The sequence below is a fragment of the Lissotriton helveticus genome, chromosome 2_2 (assembly GCF_964261635.1).
Source record: "Lissotriton helveticus chromosome 2_2, aLisHel1.1, whole genome shotgun sequence".
NCBI classification, from domain to species: Eukaryota; Metazoa; Chordata; class Amphibia; order Caudata; family Salamandridae; genus Lissotriton; species Lissotriton helveticus.
Genome location: NC_136060.1, coordinates 342,199,769 through 342,221,187, shown reverse-complemented (window position 1 = coordinate 342,221,187; position 21,419 = coordinate 342,199,769). Strand labels below are relative to the sequence as shown.

Sequence of the window (21,419 nt, the reverse complement as noted above, 5' to 3'; positions counted from 1 at the left end):
AACTGGGTGGAGGCGTGGCAGGTGCCTCACTAACGGGACAATGAAACATGAGTGGCACTAACCTGGCAGTATTCCAAAGTGCAAATGGAGACACAGGATACTACGAGATGTGGGTGAACAAGGGGCGAAGATGACTCATGGGTGGGGGGTTAGTTGGGAAGTTGTTGATAATGTTTTGCTGGAAAAGAGATGCTAACATCACTGATATATGAGGGAAGGATTGTCGGAAAGCTGTACTTTACACACTGTAACGGACGGTTAATGTATATGTAGAACTCGAGAGGCCATGGGCAGCGCAGTCCGGGCTACCGGAAAGCCGATCGTCAAGTATAGAAATGATAATTTACACACTATGTAACGATTGCCGGAAAATTGTGTGCAACTGACTAACCACTATTCCTTCCTGTCAATAAAGTTTTTTTAAAAAAAAAGTGGGATAATCCAAGCTTTCCCCTCTTCCAAATAAAATTTAAAAAACAATACTAAATGCATGGTAGACTGGGCAGACATTTTATCACAAGGGCACAGTAATAAATCACGTGACCAGTCATTTAGTTTTGGGAAGGACAGGAATCTATTTATGATCCCCCGTTTAAACCTAGTTAAAAGAAACCTGTCAAAAGTACCAGGTACAAATGATAAGTATGGCTCCATCCCTACAGTGGTTCGTATTAGCAGGTGATGTCTCACTGTAATTCTTTCAGAGATTTCCCCCACCAATCTATTTGCTTCCAGGAACTGAAGGTTTTCTTTCTTTAAAATCTTTCTTGGAATCTCCGTCATGGATATAGGATTTAAAAAATATTCTGGGTGGCCCAGATCGAACATGAAATCATGGACATATTTGAGCCAGGGGATTGTTAGCGCCCTGTCTAATTTCAGAATATCTTTTAATACTAGGGAAGGACCACTTGTCGAGCTTATAGAATCCTGTCTTGACAGCAGGGATTATTTTGTTGAAGGTGCTTCCACCTGTCCAACAGGTGCTCATCCAACTAAATGCCGGGTGGGTTGCCGTGTTGCAGAAGCCCACTCTTTTTTTTTTCTTAATTTCTCAGAAACAAAACCACCAAAGCCGGGTTTTTTCCTAAGAAACAAAAAAAGGAGGTCCTGATGCACAGGGTTTTTTTGCAATGTGTGGACGGCCATTCATGATTTTCTTTGCCCAGGTCCTTCAAGCCCTAGTGTTAGGCCATAAAAGAGAAATGTGCTTTGAGAGCCTGGCCCTAAGCAAAGTCAGACTCACAGGTGGCCAGTGGAAGATGGGCCACCACAAATGCATGTGTGTCAGCGGCTCCACTGTCACAATCAGCAATACCCCGAATATAAATTGAGTAGGAGAAATTGCATGGTAACTGGGGCAGGAGCCAGGCAATATACAGCAAGACTCCCAGTCTGTTAAACCAAAAATGAAACGCTACATATATTACCCATCAAACGCAATATACTAACCCTAAAATATGGCTCAGTGAAGGATCACTAAAAATTAGCATTAAGCGAAGCTGAATCTGCTTCTTCCAAACAGCACTGAGTACACTATACTAAGCCTAAAGCAAAAAAGCAATAAGGCAAACAATGCTTGCCATCAGAATAAAAGCAAGTATGCTCTGTGTTACAAACTAAGAATGAAGCCTGCTGTGCAAGCGTCAGTAATCTATTCCATTTACAAGATGGTAAATAAGTCCACCAGTATAGTTTGGATCCTGATTCAGCAGCTTCGCTTTGCCCAGGTCCTGAGAGATACATAAAACTTTCATGACCTCACCATTCCAGTCATGACATCACAGCATAGAAGACTGAGACATAGCACTAACGTATGAAACACATCTCACTCCCTTTATGCTATAGCAACATAAATGTGACACATGGAATAACTTGTAAATCACAATACACCTCTTCCTGTTTATAACAAATACAGTAACAGCAAACATCCATTCATAGAGAACTAAGACACCGCACTTCTTTTTTCCAGACACAACCATGCATCACATGGCACTAGCAATTCCCAAGGCAGATCAACACCAGTAATCAAGCCAATGTGACCTAATGACAAATAACCTTCAACAGAGACATGTAGTGGAAATACCCTTTCAAACAAAACCAAATCCTGGCTGTCTGCATGACACACACCAGCCCACTCCGTACAGCGAATGTTCAATAAAAGAACACAGGAAGTCCTCCTATCACTGCTGAATCCGTAAGTACGGCGATGAGAAAATCAACACTGAAAATGTGTGCTGCCACTTCCTTTCCGGGCAAGAAATAACAAACAGACTAATAGACAAATGGTTATCTTTTAATTGGAAGACCTTGAACACGTATGGAATACTTTTGAGCTACATTCAATGTTTATTTAAGCCTTGAAAAAGTTACTTTGTAACAAAACACGTGTCGGCTGCCGGTCCAACGCCCTACTGGAGGATTATTGATGTGTGCCCCCCATTTGTGAAATATAATATATTTTATTGAAATTCTTTGCTTTTTGGTACACCGCTAAACTTGTAGGTTTCATATTTTTTTTAAATTGAACAACATGTCAAATATTGTTCTCTGCTGGTCGAAATTGATTTGTGAACAATATATGAAACAATATTGAATTGATCAGAGTGCCGAGTTTATCTTTATGTTTGCAAAATACAAGTGTTGGGCACTCAGCATGCTAAAAAAACTCAAAAGTTAAGAAATCATGAGAGAAGGACCCCTATCAATGGGCAGTAGTGCACATGCCGTTCTCTTTACTAAAAGTGTCCTAATTGATAAGCAACCAGGAACATAAGAGATTTGGAGCTTCAGAGGGTTCACAGCTCCAGGAACAATGTTTTTATGTCTAGCTAAGGAGTAAGGTCCTCTGCCGTGAAAGCGAGCACATAGAACCTTTTTTATTCCACACATATCAATACGTACTTTTGGTCAGAGCAAAATTAATATTGTTGATACTGGAGCGATATATCTGTGAATGTATATGTACGCATAATGATTTTAGGTCTAATTGATTGTGGTGTTACCTCTTTGGTGCAGGGCTTATTCTTAAAGGTTCATGTTTATTTTAAAAGCCAGAAGGTGTGTTTCAGTAAAGGTGAAATGTATTGGTATAAGCTATAGGTCTTTCCTTTTTGAATTGAGAAGAACCTAACAAAGTCAATTGGTCTAACCATGTTTATGATGAAAATGCATATGTGATGTAATAGGCCTGTGTAGGGGTATTGCTGGCTATTAAGGACAGGCCTACTGATGTTCATATTTTCACATAGTTCTTCGCAGACAATGGGAACAGACTATATTGCTAGGGTTAGTTTCCCCAGTGACATTTTTTATGTTAAGTTGCGAGGCCCTCATAGAAGGGGTTCCAATTTGTTATCCATCTTGGAATCTTCGTTTATTTGGGTGTAGTATTCAGTTCTGTGTGCATTCAAGTTTTTACAGAACAATCACTGACCACACAATAATTTCTACCCCTAAGCACCTCCAGGGGCCAGCCTCATACTGCTCTGCCTCATTACCCGAGAGTCAGGGACTGGGAGGAGTTATTGGTCCCATGTTTGACAATCCACTATAAGGTGGTGTCAGGACCCAAAAAGCGAATGGCCCCAAAAGTGAATGGCCCCATCGACACAACTGGGCCTAGTAACTTCTGAATGCCCTGTGACGTCCCAAACAGGATTTCTCAAGCTCAGCTATCAGTGGCATCTTGATATTCTGTTTTTTTGGAATCCCATTCCACAAGGTGTCAGAGTCAACTGTACTCTCTACTCTTTTTCAAAAGAACTGGCAATCCACCTTTTCTCCTAAATCTTTCAATAACTTCTTATACTAACTAAATAGTTTTGCAGTCGTTTTGCCAGGTCCCTTAAAACAGTGCACAATATTCTTTCTATTTCCAATTGTCAAAAATAAATGGAATAAAACAAAGAAAATGTTAGACCTTGCAATGATGGTTGTACAGTTTAGCTGATTATGGTTAGTTAAATGACTAGCAATAAATACAAAGACATCTACGCCACATTAACTAACAATATAGCATCATAAATTGAATTAATAAACTTTCAAAATACTTTAAATGCTTCTGCTATTCTAGATTGTTAAATCTACTATGATCCCTGGGTTCATTACAAAACTTGGGGGATCTCACCTGAACTCTTGATGCAGACCTATGATAACGTTTTCTTCTTTCTTCTTGTGTCTAGGGAGACAACATGAGAGTATAGGGCCCCTCTGAGAATTTAAAGTTGTAAAGCTAAAGGTTAAGGTTGGCTGTAGAAAATCAAATCATTAAGTATGGAAGAAAAAGGTCACATCCTTGATGTGAGCTGCAACCTGGACTCCCACAAGGCCTAAACAATCTAAGTCCTAGAAGGTTGATGATACCTTGATGAGCAGGAGGCTTTCCTCAGGTTACATGTATGTGATATATGTTGGATTTCAAATTACAGTTTTGATAATGCTACTACAAGAAAGTTGGTATTTTCTTACCTTAGCGATTTGGTGCCTGCAACCTGTCTCTATTCACATGACTGGGTGTAGATGGCAGTTGGCCATTGTGCATTCCTCCTAGACAGCCACACACAATGGGAACTTAGGTGACACTGGATGAGCCATCACTTGCAGAATGGGATGGAGGGGCTGGGCACAGGCTCACTTACACCTAAATAGGCTGTGTCCCGTCTCCACACAAAGGTCGGCAGCATGCCTCCTGTAGTTAGTCTGGACCCAAAGCAGGGCATTCTGTCTCCACACAAAGGGTTGCATACCCCCTGTAGTTAGTCTGGAGTCAAGGCAGGGGAGGCATGGCATCTGTTCACTTCAAAGGCATGCCTCTAGAAGTTTTCTGCACTTCAAAGGCACAACTGGGTATAAATATTGGACCTCAGACACCAAATCTTCAGTACACTTCTGGGATTGTGCATACTCTGTCAGGAAGAAGGACTCCTGTGCTGCTGCAAAGGCTGCCATTCTGCTGGACTGCTGCTCAAAAGAAAGGCTGCCCTACTCTGCCTGCTACCCTCTTGGAGAAGACAAACTTGACCTGCAACTTCATATTGGACCGAGGACCCAAGAGTTATTGAAATGGCTAGTCTGCTGGCCACCTGATCTGAAACTGGTCTGATCTGGGTCATAAAAGGCTCCCCAACCAGCTTCTGGACCCAGCTGCAGCGAGTTCCTGACACCCAAGCAGAGCCTCTCAGGTCCTGGACTCTAGGTGTGGCTCATAAGCTCTTGAAATCAAGCTTTTGACTATGAATGTGCCCATTCGCACCGACACTGCTGCGCTCACACTGAACATCAGCGCAAGCCACGGTTAGCCCGTTTCTTCACACAGCAACATCGATAGCCCACGTGGGACTGTCAATGCGGAGCTACAGCCAACCGATCCACAATCCGATCTACTTTTCGCACCACGCCGACTGCCGCCCTTGACGCTCTCCTTGCTGTTCATGACCCTCTCCAACGTGGACAGGTCTCTTGTTGCCACAAAACTTGAGAAGGTAAACCATCAGCTAGACTAATCTGGGACTGTATCCCACCCACACTACATCACGGTTGGCCTGAAACATTGACTTTGACCTGGTCCAGCATGACCAGATAGCCGTGATTGGAGCGTTATGCTTTTAGGCTCTATTTTTCACTTTATTGTTTAAATATGCATAACTCCAGTTCTACTGATTGGATTTTTGTCATTTTGGCCTTGTTTTAGTTTTTTAAATTCAGCTTTATTTTTCTAACCTTGAGTGGGATTTTTTTAATTTAATGTTCCACGCCTGACGGGTCTGTGTTAAGATACCAGGGGGTGAACACGGGTTAATTTGGTGTTTGCTTGTGCCTTACCCTGACAAGCCTTGTGTTTTCTGCTTGACCACGGCTCACACTCCAGACAACCAACAACCCAATTTCTTACAAGGCTTTGTTTCAACTGTCTCAGCAAGGGCATTGCAAGAAGCTGAAGACAGGGATAGTAACTGAGGAATTGCGATTTGAGACTTGTCTGGTGATGCAAGATAGACTTCCCTGATGTCAAAGGGTGGGCTGAAGCTTAATCCTGAAGGCATGGTTAAGATGCTTGCGAAGACTGTCGGTTTCATCTAAATGAGAGGCACATGTGCAAGCATGAATAATGTGGTTAACAAACTGAAGTGTTCTCAGACAAATTTGCAGAAACCCATTAATAGATGTACAAAATAGGTTCTGATACCACCTCCTTGTAGTGACAATCCTGCATGGGGGTACAGCTGAGAAGAAGGTAACTGTTAGTCCTGGCTAATCTGCTAAACGAATTATGTGCAGAATCTGGAGTGGGCTGATGCACAGTGTTACTTCTTCAGGTGGGTATTGTGGTTGCTAGAGCCCAGATATATTTGAAGGCTATTGTGGGATGCCAAGCCCTAGAATAATGGGCCAGCATCCCAGAAAAAGAGCAGCAGCTGTAGGCTCCTGCCGGGCTTCATTTTACAGTTACTTTGCTCGACAGTTTGACTTGATCACAAATTTATTGTGGACTTTAGGAGAATAGGAAGCTAACTCCTCCCCGTTTTTTCCTGATTGGCTCCCAGGCACTCAAACCCTGCTTCGCTGGCCCTAACGACGGGGAAGCTGATGCAGAGTGCATACATGTGTCAAAGATCATCGCCTGTTTGGCGTCATTTTACAATTGTTATTTGTTTATACAATCGGCTACAACGCACTTTGTTTGACAGTTTAGATGAACACTAACTTTCTGTGGGCGTGAGGATTGAAGGAGCCTATCTAAACCCACTGTTTCCTGAATGGCTTCCAGAGAGTCAAGCTCTGTCTTGCCTGTCCCAAAGCTCAGGAATCTGACGCAGAGCATCAGTGACTCATCAGAGAGTGAAACATGCCAAGCTTGTTATCGACTGGACTACAAATAAAGTGGAAGGTCAATGGATTATACATTTTTTAGAAAAGGTTTGGTTTAGTGAGGGGATCCAGTTTTTTTTTTAAACAAATGGAGTGAATGTCCCTTAGATCTGGTAAAATTAAAAAACTCCTTCACTAAACAAGACAACTCAGCCACAGCTTCTACTTCAGACGGTAATGTAATGAACATTAACATACTCAATGAGAAATTGTGTTGAAAAGCATTTTAAACAAAGTTGAGTGAGTAAAGGAAATATGGCTAGTATGGGTGAAAAATCGCTTCCAGTAAACAAATGAAGTGGCACTTGCAATTTAGGAAGTATGGACCTATTTTTAAACGATTCAACAATGGTAGCAGCTTCTTCTCATTGTCTCCAATTTAGCTAACATATAACTCAGATAATCAAAATGTATCTTTGAGTTGTATTTCAGGATATTTATCATTTACCCCTGTTAAACGTAAGGACATGTCAAATCAAATAAATCAATAGAAAATGTGGAAGATGCTCTGTTGGTTAATAACAAAAAAACTTCATCAATGTTGAATTGTATACTGTTGCTCTACAGTAAGTACAAAACCATCTATAACATCTAAAGAGGAACTATTGTTTCTCTGGTAATCTACAGCTATAAAATAGTCCTCTTCGATGGTGGAGTGGAGTATTCACTTTTAAAAAGACTAGTCATGAAATGAGGTTTAGATTTGCTTAGATATTCAATGCTTTAAAAAGTAACCCTTGAACTGGGTTACTGCAACGTTTGGAAAAATGCTGATGCATAAATTTTCTTCTGAATGTTAGGAATGGAAATATCCCAGGTTGTAACATTTGTTTATTCAATTATTGATTCCTAAAACATTAATCTCTCAGAGTCTCAAAACAATCAACAGAACAATTGATGCTGATTTGCAGTTTGATTTGCTGGGTCCATATGGGAGGAAAAGGGTGTGGAAAAAGTTAAGATAAATGATAAAGAAGATGGTTCATGTTTATAGACCAAAACTTGGGTTATATCAATAAAGGATTATTTAGGAATTAAAGAGTATTCCAATTATTTAGATCTTTTCCTAGAGCAGTTGATTAGAAATCATTTACTGAGGCAGATGATTGGGATACACCCAGGTCGATCAATTGTGAGTTTTGATGCTATGTGAAAGTGTAATAAGGGAAATTGAACTTATATTTTACAGAGGAGAATCACACGTTTGCAACTTGTACTGGATTGTGTTTGATTATTATCATGTGGATGGTGATATTTATGTCCAATAGTATCAAAATATACAATTTCTAATTATAGGTATAACATGGAAATGATTTTTATTGTGTACAGGTTCTAAATTTGCTTTATATTGTACATTTCAGGGCCTCTAGCCAAATGAAATGTAAATAAATGAAATAAAATTGAAATTATGACTGAGTTAGATGACGTATCTATCCTGGAGGGCTTACTTGAACTTGCAGAATTGTAACCTGCAAAGGAACCAATCCAGGAAGATGTCTATCAAAAAAAGAAGAGAGAGTATCCTTCTTGAAGTGAAGACTAGACACAGACAAAAGAAGAAAACAGTCAGTTGTTGTATATCTACTGGGAAATTTGATTTCTCAATCATAAGCCAAATAATTTGACAAAGAATGGTTTTAATTGCCCCAAAAACTAAAACAGGGCATATAGTAATTGATCAATTGACGCAAGACATGCATTTTGAGGAAATCGGGTGCTGTCTGCGCCAATGGGATTAACCCTTCTAAACAGTGAATTGTGTGAAGTGTAAAACTGCAGGAGCTGGAAAAACTCTTAATGAAATAGTATATAGTTCCTGTGCTGTTAAAACCTAAAGTATGTTATTATTATTTATCCAAAAATAGTAATGCAATCTTGGATATGAAGGTGACTGTAAAGAAATACACATTTTTCTGACACCATGTGCTTCGCTCAGATGCTTTGAACCTATGACCTTTCTCGAGGCAATTATAATGTATTAAAAATGTTATGTCTTATCAGAAAGTCAGTTGTGTTTTCGGGAGGCAGGCGGACAAGATGGTTCTTACTAGTCAGCCTGTCAGTTCACATTAGATATCAGTTCAAGAAACTGAAGTGCCCAAGTCAAATATATGTCAGCTGAACCATATGTACTTTTATACACTTGAAATCAGACCCATGATTACTTAAACTCTGGATTAAAACTAATATAATATTTTGAGTTTTAAAATCAGATGAAATTATATGATCAGCTTGCAGTTTTTTGATTGGACTGTCTTTGGCTGAAATTGAAAGAATGTGCTTTACCCCAGAAATTCATAGATACAATAATAGCTTTATACAGCGAAACATGGGCCATGGTGAAGCCTGGAGACGGTAGCAGAATATCATCAAAGATCAAAATACCTAAAGGATTAAAACAAGGCTGCGTCCTTTCACCATATCTATTCAATCTATACTTAGCAGATTTAAACAACTACTTGCTAATGACAATTGGCCATCTGCCCAAACTGGCAAATGAGTCAATTCAGTTCCTGTAATATGCGGATGAGATTGTGGTTGGGAGTCAAACCCCAATAGCTTGGAATTAAATAAGACAAAAACCAAGGTGGTACGACTAGTAGGCCCCAGATCAGGAAAATACAAATGGTACGTAAAGGGAACACAAATTGAGGAAATGAGCTCATATAAATATTTGGGCATCAAATTGGGCCGAAGGATGACCTTTATGGATCCAAAAATGTATATAAATGCGAAAGCCCAATCACTAATTTTTGCCTACAAACAGCTCTATAAGAAATTGCAATGCCCTTTCCACGTCCATCTTTTGAAAATAATGGCAGCACAATTGTTTTCAACTTTGTCCTACGGCCTGGAAATTTGGCATGGTCAAGAATTTGCCATTTTAAATGAACTGCAGACAAAAGTATATAAAGCAGTTTTTAATCTCCCTTAAGGAGCATCCCCAGCACAGGTACGACTGGAATTTGGCCTCCAGAACCAGGAATATCAAAGAAAAGCAACATTTGTAAAATTGTGCTGGAAATTTAGAGCATCAGAACCTGGATTGTTGAATATCTTATGCTGGACCGAAATACGATCTCAATTTGATTTAAAAAAAAAAAAACTCATGGGGTGATTTTCTGCGAACAGCACTGGAAGTACTAGAGATTGACGAAGCCTGGAATCGCAATTTGGAAAGAACATTTAATAGAGCATGTAACACCACGGCCAAGAAACTATCATTTATGGAAGATAAAAGAAGATTGAGTAAACGATGCCACGCCTGGCGGTAATAAACTCGTATACTAAACTAAAACCGCAATCCTACTTAGTGGCGCATTTTTGACTATCTTTAAAAAAGAGGTTCACGGCATACAGATTAGGTGACCATAATTTGAAGGATTTGGTCCCTACCTGGAAAAGAAAACAACAACCTGAAAATTGCCGTCTGTGCGGATATCGTAAAGGATCAATATGCCATTTGATGTGCGTTTGCGACTCTTTAAAAGGTGAAAGAAGGACGCTGCTAAAGGCATCTTTTAAGGACTTGCAAATCCGTACTTGCAGACAGGCGGTAACAAGCTGGATGGGGGGCTCCTATTGAAAGCAGATAAAGAATAAATGCTAGGGGTGTAACAGTCTGGGAATTTTATAGAATTTGTAAATATTTAAAAGTTTTATTGAAAACACGACGTTTTTCAAACCATGATTGTTATACATTTTATTGTGTGCTTTATGGTTGTGATAAACCAAAAAAACTTGTCTTTTGACTGACTGAGTGACTGATTGGACTGTCCCCAAGGGGAGCAAAATTTGCACTGAATTTAGTCAGGCGAGTCTCAGTTTTGAGTGGCACAAAGGGGGGAAACGGTGGGTTGGAATGCTACCCCAAGGCATTGTCAGTGGTTTAGACTTTTTGCAAGTATAGTATTCCTCTCCCTTCATCTTTTGTTTTGGTACTGTGAAAGTACCACTGGTCTTCCTGTACGGAGTGCTCTACAATGTTGCTGAGGGGAACTACCTGCATAGCTGGAAAGTCTTGACAGTTTACGTATTAATTGACTTAAACCCTACTTTGACAGAAATTATGTCTATGGTGACAGCATAAGAAGAGGGGCTCCCTGATCTACTACCCTAGATTGAGATGGGTAAGTCATTAGAAGGAGTCAACCTGGTTCTTAGTCTGCCGGATTGACAACAGAGGGACTGCCTCCAGTTGAGGGCCATGATTTTGTTTCAAAGACACCAGGACTTACTAACTGATGTGTCCACTACATAAATACTGGGGACAACATGCCTGTCACAAATAAAATCTACAGGCTGCAAGATAAGTTGAGGCCAGCATAAATGAAGAAGTGCCCAAAAGTCAAGATTTATTGATCACTCAAGCATTCAAATCAGTGCTTAATTTGTAAAAAAAAAAGACGTGCAGGTGCTGAAAATGTTGCCAAGGAGGCCACAGCTCACTTCTTCCTCCGATGAGCCCCACTTTCAACACTCTCACCGCCTCAGTCTCTATCTTCTAACCTTGATATGTTGTCTGTCCCCTAAGTCTTTCCCCCACATGCATCATTGTAGGAATTTGCGATTCCTAAATTGCGAAAATTAAGGAATCGCAATTTAGGAATCGCAAATTCCTATGCATCAAGAAATCGCAAAAGTTTTTGCGATTTCTTAATTTTCTTTATTTGCGATTCCTTAATTGCGAATCGCAATTAAGGAATCGCATTACATTGATTCCTATGGGCCTAGAGGCCCATAGGAATCAATGGGAAGGCATTCTCATTTTGCGAATTCGCAATTAAGGAATCGCAAAATGAGAATGCATTTTCAAGGGTGCAGGGGGTGTCCAAAGGACCCCCCCCTGCACCCCTGAAATGTCACGTAAGTACATTTTACTCACACACATGTCCCAAGGGCATGTGTGTGTGTGAAATATAAGTTTAAAAAATGCACTTTTGTGCATTTTTTGAACTTTTCGAAAAATACCATGAAGGTTTACTTCATGGTAATTTTCCCCTTCCAAATTGCGAATTCGCAAATTAAAAATAATCATGCATAGTATTTAAGAAATCGCAAAATTTGCGATTTCTTAAATGCTATCGCAATTAAAAAAATCGCTAAAATTTGCGATTTCTTAAATTGCGAAAAAAAAATTAAAAAATGATGCATCCCAAAAAAGGTTTTTGCATTCGCCAACGGCCGAATTTTGTGATTCGCACCGTTTGCGAATGCAAAAAAGTGTGATGCATGTGGGCATTTGTTCTAAGATTCTATCCTCTCACCTCTCTAATTGTTTTCTATAATCTTTGTCACACCTGGTGTGTTACCTTATTCCCTGCATTTCTGATTAGTCCTCTATTCATTCTACCCCTGCCCTTTTTCCTCTTCACTTTTATCCATGCTCTGCTCTCTCTCCCCTCGATCTTGGCTCTTTACTATCACTCTTCTAATAGTGATTAGCTGTGTCTCCGTTTTATCATTTGCCTGCTTTTATTCCTCTGTCCTGTCCTCTACATTCTATCTTCTCTCTTCTTAATGCTCTCTTCTTCACATAATGGCTGCTTTCTCTTTGTATCTGATTTGCTCTCCTTTTCTTCTACTTAGCTCCGTCTTATCTCTCTCCTCTCCTGTTGTTTCTTTCTCCTCTTTACTCTTGCTCTCTCTCTCATCTATAACACTGTTGCTGCCTGTGACCCCTGTCATCAGCCTGTACATGTCCCTGCTATTTTGAACTCTGCGTTTTCCTGTTGTCTTTTCTAAAGAAGAGGAAGATGACATGTGTTTTACTTTCTTACCTACACCGAGTGCAAAAACAAAATGTACACCAAATGAAAATGCTTTTTTTGCATAATCAGTGCAGTATAACTGTTTTTTTTGCAGAATAGGTAGCTGCTCGAGCACAGCAGGTGATGTTACTACTAGTGCTGCCTGTAATAAGTAGGTTCAGAGATGGCGACGGCATCGGCATCCACTGCTCAGCTTGGTGTGAACCTGCCTGCCACAGCACAGGCATTGTCCCCAGCTGTAATGCCGCCAATGCCGGTAAGTATGGCTGTGGTGCCTACTGGACTCACACACGCTCAGCAATTACCATGCTGGGGTGCAGCGCACAGATTCTACAGGTGAGGCCATGGCACACACAAGTTGTGTTGGGCCAGAGCGCATCGAGCACGTTGAGGATATTAGTAATGCAGGGCTGCAGGATATGCTACTCTGGCTACACAGCAAGTGAAAAGACCACACTTACTTTCGTTTATTCTTCCTCAAGAGCCCTCACTCCCAAGTTCCAAATGCGCTCTCGCAGTTTCCTTGCCTCAACTCCGTCCTGAGCCAGCCCCCAGCTACAATTATCCAATGGGAGGCTTAGGCTCAGGCAGTGGCAGGGTGCAGCAGACTCGGGGAATAGAATGCAAGACATGGTTTGTCAATGACTTCTTGGATTTGTGATCGGCGTGATGACATCATCACTAACGTGGTGAAACACAATCATGTCTGCCTGGACAGGCATATGCTGGCCTGTCTATGAACGTTTACAAGCCAGTCACAATGCAATGTATGTTATTCTTTTTACTTTGAATTTGAAGAATTAATATTGAGACCACCAGCTGCAGGGTCAGAAATTGTAGCCTCGGCCCTATGAAAGAAGTGCCGATGCTGAGCACCTGAAAGCACCTGCTCAAATTAAGCACTGATTCAAATACTTTTTGATCAAGTTTGCTTGTCTTGTTACCAAAGGTTTCTCATCAAAGTGGACCCTCACAGCTGCGGTTCTTTGCAGGGTACAAGGGACTCAACTCAGTCAGTAATGCTGACACACATCAAATATCAGAAGCTGATGAACTTATTGACAGGGTAATGCTTGTCCAGTTTGTCAGACCATTGGTCTGACTTCTCATAACTGGTAGTTCTGATACCTGGCAATTCACCCTCATTGAGGGTGCAAAAGAGAGATTGCCAACTCCAATTTCAGTGCAAAGTAATGCTGTTCGGGCTGAAGAATGTCTCTGATACCTTCCAGAGGCATATCAACTAGGCTACAGCTGGGCTAGAGGCTGCATTATTGCCTCACTGTATCTTAATACAATCTACAGCTCCAGCCACGAAAACCAGCAGGTACGCCAACAGAAAGCACTTCAGGCTCTGAGACCTAGAGGGCTATGTAGGCTAGTGAGTGTTAGATGGGACAGGGGTGTGTAATGCACCTTAGCCACTAAGATTGCAAGGGTCATGTACTACCACCCCAGTCAGAGATTAGGGTAGCGTAACCTGGGAGCTCCCAAGACCCGGACACTGATAAAGGATTTCATGGTTCTCAATGGGTATTACATGACATTTGTAAGGTAGTGCATAGGCATTGCTTAACCTTAATTCAAACTACTTATGCGCCTTATGGGCATGCATCATGCATATCCCCCAATTCTGGGATCTGGGAATAACATCCAGAGCTGCCATGTTTTTTGCACACACACCTTGAACCAAGGTGTACTGAAAATGTTATGAATCATGAAACCATTTCTCTAATGAGTGAGCACAAGCAATTTAAACTTAGAAGCCATGAAAATACTACCAAGAAAACAGTTAACATTGACAGTTTCTACAATTTATTGGGGCATTGTTTGCATACGCTTACACATTGGACCTGTCAGGTAGTTCATACGTCCTTCCATTTGTCCTTCTATCGAATAACCAAAAGAGGTACTCACTATGTATTAAGGTATGGGTATATACCATGCTTCTTTGTGTTGCTGTCAGACGTATATCAGTAAACACAGGACGTTTCATTTAGGAAAAGCAAGCTTCTCCGTTTTAAATGTTTAGGTTGTCAGGTGATGTAGAGATGAGAGCTAGACATATTTTATGGGTCATCAATTTTCAGAGACAGCTATATGCTCTTAGAAAGAACACAAATTTCAATAAGTTTATTCATATTTAACTACTTAATATCGACTCCCTGAATATCATAGTACAAGAACATATAGGACAATATTTACTGTTCCCATTTCCTCATCTATGTACATGAATATATATGTGGGCACATATATATATAAGGATTTAGGTATAGCAAATATAGACATACCTACCTGTGTCCCATCGATATTCTGAGGTCGATATTTAGAGTGCACACCTTTTATTCAGACTACTTTATTCATCCAGATCATCTATCTGAGATCACAGCTGTACAGTATTTTAAAAAATGTAGGAGGCAGAGTGAAGTATATGTCAGAGTAAGGCTAAACATTTAAAGCCAGCGCATACAGCCATCCCATTATTCATATGTAGAGTATACAAGCTGACCAGTTGAAATTAGGAACAGCAAAATTCACAGTTTTAATGATGTGTTGCCTCCCAAACCTTTCAAGCCTTAAAAGGATCAAATGATTAATTTTCTGGAAATTATAAAACATTGCTTGCTTCCCTTATATTAAATGTGATGCATACTAATGTGGGCGTGTTTACTATATGTGTTCTCGAAATAGGTTCACGATTACCTTCGGAGTAAGCTGTGTTCGCTTTACGAAAATGACTGCATTTTTGACAAGTTTGAATGTGCCTGGAATGGCTCAGACAGGTAATCCATTTCAGACGTTTAATATGTGTTCTATGTAGTGCTATTAAGCATGTTAATTTTGTCATTAGTGACGTTATCTACCAGTAAGTTAAATAAGCAAACTGTGATATGCTAGTTGAACAGGTTTTCCTGTGTTGAATGATACGTCATTGGTTCTTCTGTACCACCCTATAACTTTTAAGGGGGGGGGGGGGTCCACAAACCATGACTCAATCATGAAACCTGGATGGATGCTGAGCATACCTCTGCTCTGAAAAACATGACTTCCTATTGATTGTTTGTCAGAATATCATACACAGAAATATTCTCACATGAATATTGTTTACTATTCTATTTGTGCAACACAAAGGACAAAGAAACAAGACTGGCATTGACTCTTCTCGTCATCAGCGTCAACAAGTGGGACCACGGGAGGCGTGACTTGCCTTGGAAAGTTGGCGGGCACTTGAGTAGCCCAGATGAAAGGAAAAATAAAATGATAATAACTCAATGTTATCATTTTATCCTTCACTGCTGCGGCAGCATGAGAGCAGGGCTGCTCTGCTGAAAAAGCAGAGGAGGAGTGGTGAGCACACTAAAGTGCGCATGATGCTTTTACCAGCCCTCTCGGCCGGCCAAACTTTCATGCGCACTTTAGTATGTTCTCCATGCAGGCTACATTGCAGCCCAGGCCCCTAGTCCCTGTCTGAGCTCTGAACCACAGTGCTCAGGCCAATCACAGCACTGCATTACAGCGCTGTGATTGGTTTAGGGGAGCCAATCACAACGCTGCATTGCAGTGTTGTGATTGGCTCACAGGAGCCTGACTTCTTCCTGGTCTGAGGAGAGACAACGTGGAACAGAGCGGCGAGGAGGTAGTAAATGTTTCTATTTTTTCACAATCATACCTCCTTACCTCCTCGCCCCCGCCTCACCACACCAGATCCATGCTGGCCGCCACTGCACTTGAGAGCACTGCTCCCGCTGTACCTCATACATCCTGCTGGATATTATTACACCGGGCTGACAACTGGCCAGTGCCGCATGTGTCCTATCCTGGGGACCCACTGGTCTCTGGTCCGGAGTGCCCTCGGTGCCTGCTATGCCTGACGCCACCCTGTACTAGGGTTAGGCCGAGGTCTTCCGGAGGCGTGTGAAGTGGAGGGCTGCTGCAAGGCCTGCTACAGGCCATACAGGACTTCCAAGTATCCTTGAAGCTGAAAATGTATACAATCGCTATAGAGGTGGGCCTGCTGTGAGCAGACCACTGGAAATTGTCAGAGAGGGTGGAGGGTACGGAATCCACGCTGGCCGCAATGTGCCCCACTGCAGCTACTGATGAAAGACTTGTGCTACAAATTGAAGATTTTGCAGGGCAGGGTAAAGGATGCAGCCGAAATAACATTAGAGTGGTGCACTTACCAGAGCATGTTGAAAACCCTACTGCAGAACTGTTTCTGGAAAATTGGTTGCTCGCCACTGTACTCCTGAATACGCAATCTTAGTTCTTTACTCTGGAGAGGACACACAGTGCCAGTCAGGCCGCCTCCCTCAAGTACCCCTCTAAGACCCATAGTTGCCAGGCTGTTGAATCACTGAACCATGATGACATTCTGTAGATGGCCTGTGCCCACATAAAGGACACATAATCCCTGGCTACACTACAGAGGTGCAGAAGTGCCAGAGCTATGCAGGGATGAGCCAGGTGCTCAGGTCTCAGTGACTCCCATACGGTCTCTGCTATCCAGTGAAGCTATGTATTATGTTTAACAATATAGAGCTTTTTTCACCGCTCATGAGGAGGTTTTTGATTGGCTTGAGGTGGTGTTTGGGAATATCTACAATCTGATACTAAAACATGTTTATCACTTATGACACACGCCTCACTACTTATACTCCGCAATGACTAAGTACACAGCCAGCATTGACCTGGGCGAGTGCTGGACCTCCTACCCATCTTCCCCCTCCCAGATAAGTCACAGTTATGGCCCAGAGACAAAACATAGTTACTTGGACCAGGCACCATGGTGAAACAAAACAGAGTATGAGCCTTCTTGCGTATATGGAGTGTACATGTCATTCGTTGGCAAGAGACACGTGCGGTGGCCATGGACCTTGAAAAACTTGGAAGACACTGGAGGGCCCAATTGTTCAATACAGTGTTCTAAGCATTTGCAAGAGACACGCTGATATGGATGGTGCCGGGGGTCCCTTTCACACTACATCGATGGAGCAAAGACCCAGAGGGGAGATAGCTGTACTGGAGAGGATTCTAGATGGGACACCAGTTTTGATAGCCAATATACAAGCATCCAACATAGGGCAACTTCAATTCCTCGACTCCCTAGCACTGCACCAAGTTGGCGCACTACACCATGGTGATAGACTGTTCCTGAGATCGTTCCTTACCATCCCTGCCCTCGGGTACTACTGTGTCATTGGCCAGGGGGCATTGCCAATCGATGGAAAGGTGGGCGCTGGTGGACTTGTGGAGGGAGGCCCACCCACTGAGTAGGGAATACTCATACTACTCTGGGTTGCATGGTGTGCACACATGCATAGACTAGATAGTGGAATGTGTTACTCTCACACCATGTCTGCACAGAACTGAATACATATGCTGCACTGACTCTGATCACAACCCCCTGTTGCTGACACTGGAACTGGAGAGGACAATGACAGTAGTCCCGACTTGACAACTCTTGGACCCCCCCCTTTAGGGACACGGAGAGACCTCCTATACAATTATTTTAAAGAAAATGAGGACACTGCCTCCCACTCGAACACAGACTGGGATGCTGTTAAAATGGTCATACGTAGTCTAAGCATAAAGACCTCATACTGAGTCAAGAGTAATGAGGTAATTCCCAGAGGTGGAACGTAGTTGCAGAGTATAAGAAATATCTGCATTAGAAGAACCAACGGAAAGACCACACTTGCTGGAGCTGTCCAAGTCATACCAGAAATTGATAGAAGGCTTAAGTGCCTGCATTACAGAGAATAGTTAGCATGGTAGCTTGGGGAACGTGGCAGGAATGGCCGCCTGCTGGTATGGCTAGTGAAATCTGATTATTCGAAGAAGCCAATAGGAGATGTGCGATTCCTCACAGGCCAGGTGGTGGCGACACATTAGGAGATCACTGCAGCGTTCTGCCTCCCCCATCCTAGTCACCGGCCCGGATTGCCTAATTCTTGGCACAGACGAGGATTCCGTGTCTCACGGAGGCCCAGACATTAACTTTGAATGTTGACCCATAGATACTAGAGGTCAAAGTGGCTATGGACCAATTCATGAATGGAATCTGTGATGGACAGACTCCCTTCTTAGTTCTATGTTGCCTACCAATTCTGTCTGGCAACCTGATTACACTCCATGTATAAAGGAGCACTACAGAAAATGATTGTCTTGCCACGACTTCTATATAGTTTCTTGGCCCTCCCACTACATCTGCTGAGATCCTTCTTCTGGTACTGCAGTTGCTATTTTCTGGCTTGATGTGGGGGGAAAAACGCAGATAGCCAGCGATCAACAAAGCAATGCGTCCCCTGGACTTGAGGGTCATGGGGTTCCCCAACTTGGAGTCTTACAACAAGGCCACTCAATGTATGTAGCTGGCAAGGTCGCTTGAGGTCTACAAGAACCCTGAGGGCAAGAGAAATCAGATGAGCCCCAGGTGATAGGCACCTCCTACAGAAGCTATATACTAGATACAGCCGCAGATACCACCACCTAGAGAATTGAGAGTCATTAAGACTTGCTAGGATAAATATTCTAGAAAGCTGGGCAGGGGAATGCTATATTCCTCTAACTTGCCACTGTGGGTGATACCCAGCCAGGCGGGGGTGACAACCAACCATGTCACACAAGCATGGGACTAGGCTGGGTTGACCACAATGGGTGACTTATATGTTGATGGCAAGCTTCTAACATTTGACAAGCTTTATGAATAGCTTCCACAAAGGCCAATTTCTGACATATCATGCACTGAAGACTGTAACTTTTGACACCTGGGGTAAAGGCACTTTGGAGCAAACAGAGACACTGGCCATGCTGCTGACACATGGGATACATTGTAAAGCGGAGACAAGTATGCACAGGTCCCTGGCTCTAACTGTTTGAGCAGCAATTAAGAGAGGACATACCCAACATATACTGGAGATGGATTCTACAATACACAAAACAGGTGAATCGGAACCACAGATTTAAATCTATACAACTCAACTGCTTACACTGTACCTACATGTCACCAGCATGCCTAGCGGTCCAATATCCAGGATTCATACCTAAATGCCCTAGGTGCCAGGCACTGCAAGCAAACATTTAGTTATTTGGTCTGGGACCTCCATGTTCATGCCTACTGGCAGACCCTCCTGGGAGTACTGGCAGATGTAACAGATCGTACGCTGCCTGCTAAGGTGGCGTTGTGCCTGATGTGACAATTTCCAACACCAGTAAAGGCTAAAAACACCTCCAGGTTTATAGATCTAGCCCTGATACTGGAGAAATGCATATAGTCATGCACTAGAAGTCATTGATATCCCTTACCACTGCGCAATGGCTTAGGGATCTAGTACAATAGGACACTGTGGAAACCAGTGAGATGATGCACATACAAAGGCAGACTGGGGGAGCAACATCTATCACTGAATGGGACTGTTTCCCGATGGCGACACAATCAAAATCTGTAGAGCTGCCCCCTTGAACATTGAGAGAAGCATACAGTTACACAGTATAACATACACGGTACTGTGGACAGTACTCCGCCGAGGGCATGATGGGCAACCTTCATCAGTCCCATGACTCCAGATCTAAACCTGACCAAAAACTAGTGGGTGGCGGAAGATGCATGGTGCATTAGGGATGCAGGGATTGACAAAGGCAATGGCAAGAGGACATGGAATGCTGTGGGCACTTTAAAGCACATGAAAAAGGTGGACTGCGGGGCTGGGTTGGAGAGCCTGACATGTGTAAAGAACCTACAAGGGCATACACCATACTAAACTATGATATCATTGAGGTAATAGGTTCATGAAGTTGTTTGGTATTGCTATACTAAAAAAATGCTCATAATACAGATGGTTCTACAGAAGACAGTGCTTTGTTTTGTTAAACAGATGCATACTACTGGCTTCAACATAGTGGACTGCTTGTGGAAATGCTGTGATATATGGCAAATCAATACAGATCTATAAAAAAAACAATTGGGACCACTTAGACCTTCTGAAAGAGTCCTTACTATAGTTAACTTTATTACGGGGCCTTTATCTACCCCAGGAGCACATTTGATTTTAATTGCTTACCAGTTTGGTTTCATTGGTTCAACCCTGTTATCAATTCTCCTTTACAGATGCGCTGTTCCTTTCTCTTGTATAAAAAAGGCTGACAACACAAGGGAGCATTTTATCAGATGTTTGAATCTCTTTACTTTATTCTATTGTACTCACTTTTAGTGCATGAAGTGCATTATTAAATCACAAAGCATAAAAGCTGTATTCCTGAAGTTCAAACACGAGGCATTGTGTGCCTTCACTTTACTTTTAAATAACTGGCTGCTCATCATATCAATGCCAACCTCCTGGTTGTGCTAATATGGCTTTTTTAATAGGGAAGGGGATGTGACGTTGTGGCCAGAGCTGCCGACTTTGGAATTAGGGAACCAGGTTCTGGTCTCGGTGTCAACTCAACATCCTATGATTCTCCCCCTCCCTAAAAGAGAAGTGTGACCTTTTGGAATGTAACTGGTGTTCATGTAAAGTGATCTAATACCTTTGGGTCAAGTATGCACAACATTGCCCAACAAATAAATATATATATATTTTTTTTCCACTGAAAAAAACTCAAGTTAAAGGGGTGTTATAGTTAGAAATCAACATAAAAAATCTTATAAATTCACTGAAAAAAAACAAAAAACCAAAGGGACGTTATAGTTGGGAAATAGAATAAAAAAACCTTACAAATGTAATGAAAGACCTAAAGGTAACAGGGGCATTATAGTTGAGCTTATATTTCACTCGT

General features: G+C 42.0%; 1 protein-coding gene across 2 annotated transcripts in view; it reads left to right on the top strand.

The window, feature by feature from the left end:
• The window catches only part of PPP2R2C (protein phosphatase 2 regulatory subunit Bgamma), a 597,242-nt gene that overhangs the window by 509,605 nt on the left and 66,218 nt on the right, over positions 1–21,419 (top strand). For both annotated transcript variants that reach the window (XM_078678502.1, XM_078678501.1), the window contains one exon: positions 15,333–15,424. In XM_078678502.1, the coding sequence (XP_078534628.1) occupies positions 15,333–15,424 (92 nt within the window). The remainder of the gene's footprint in view (positions 1–15,332; positions 15,425–21,419) is intronic.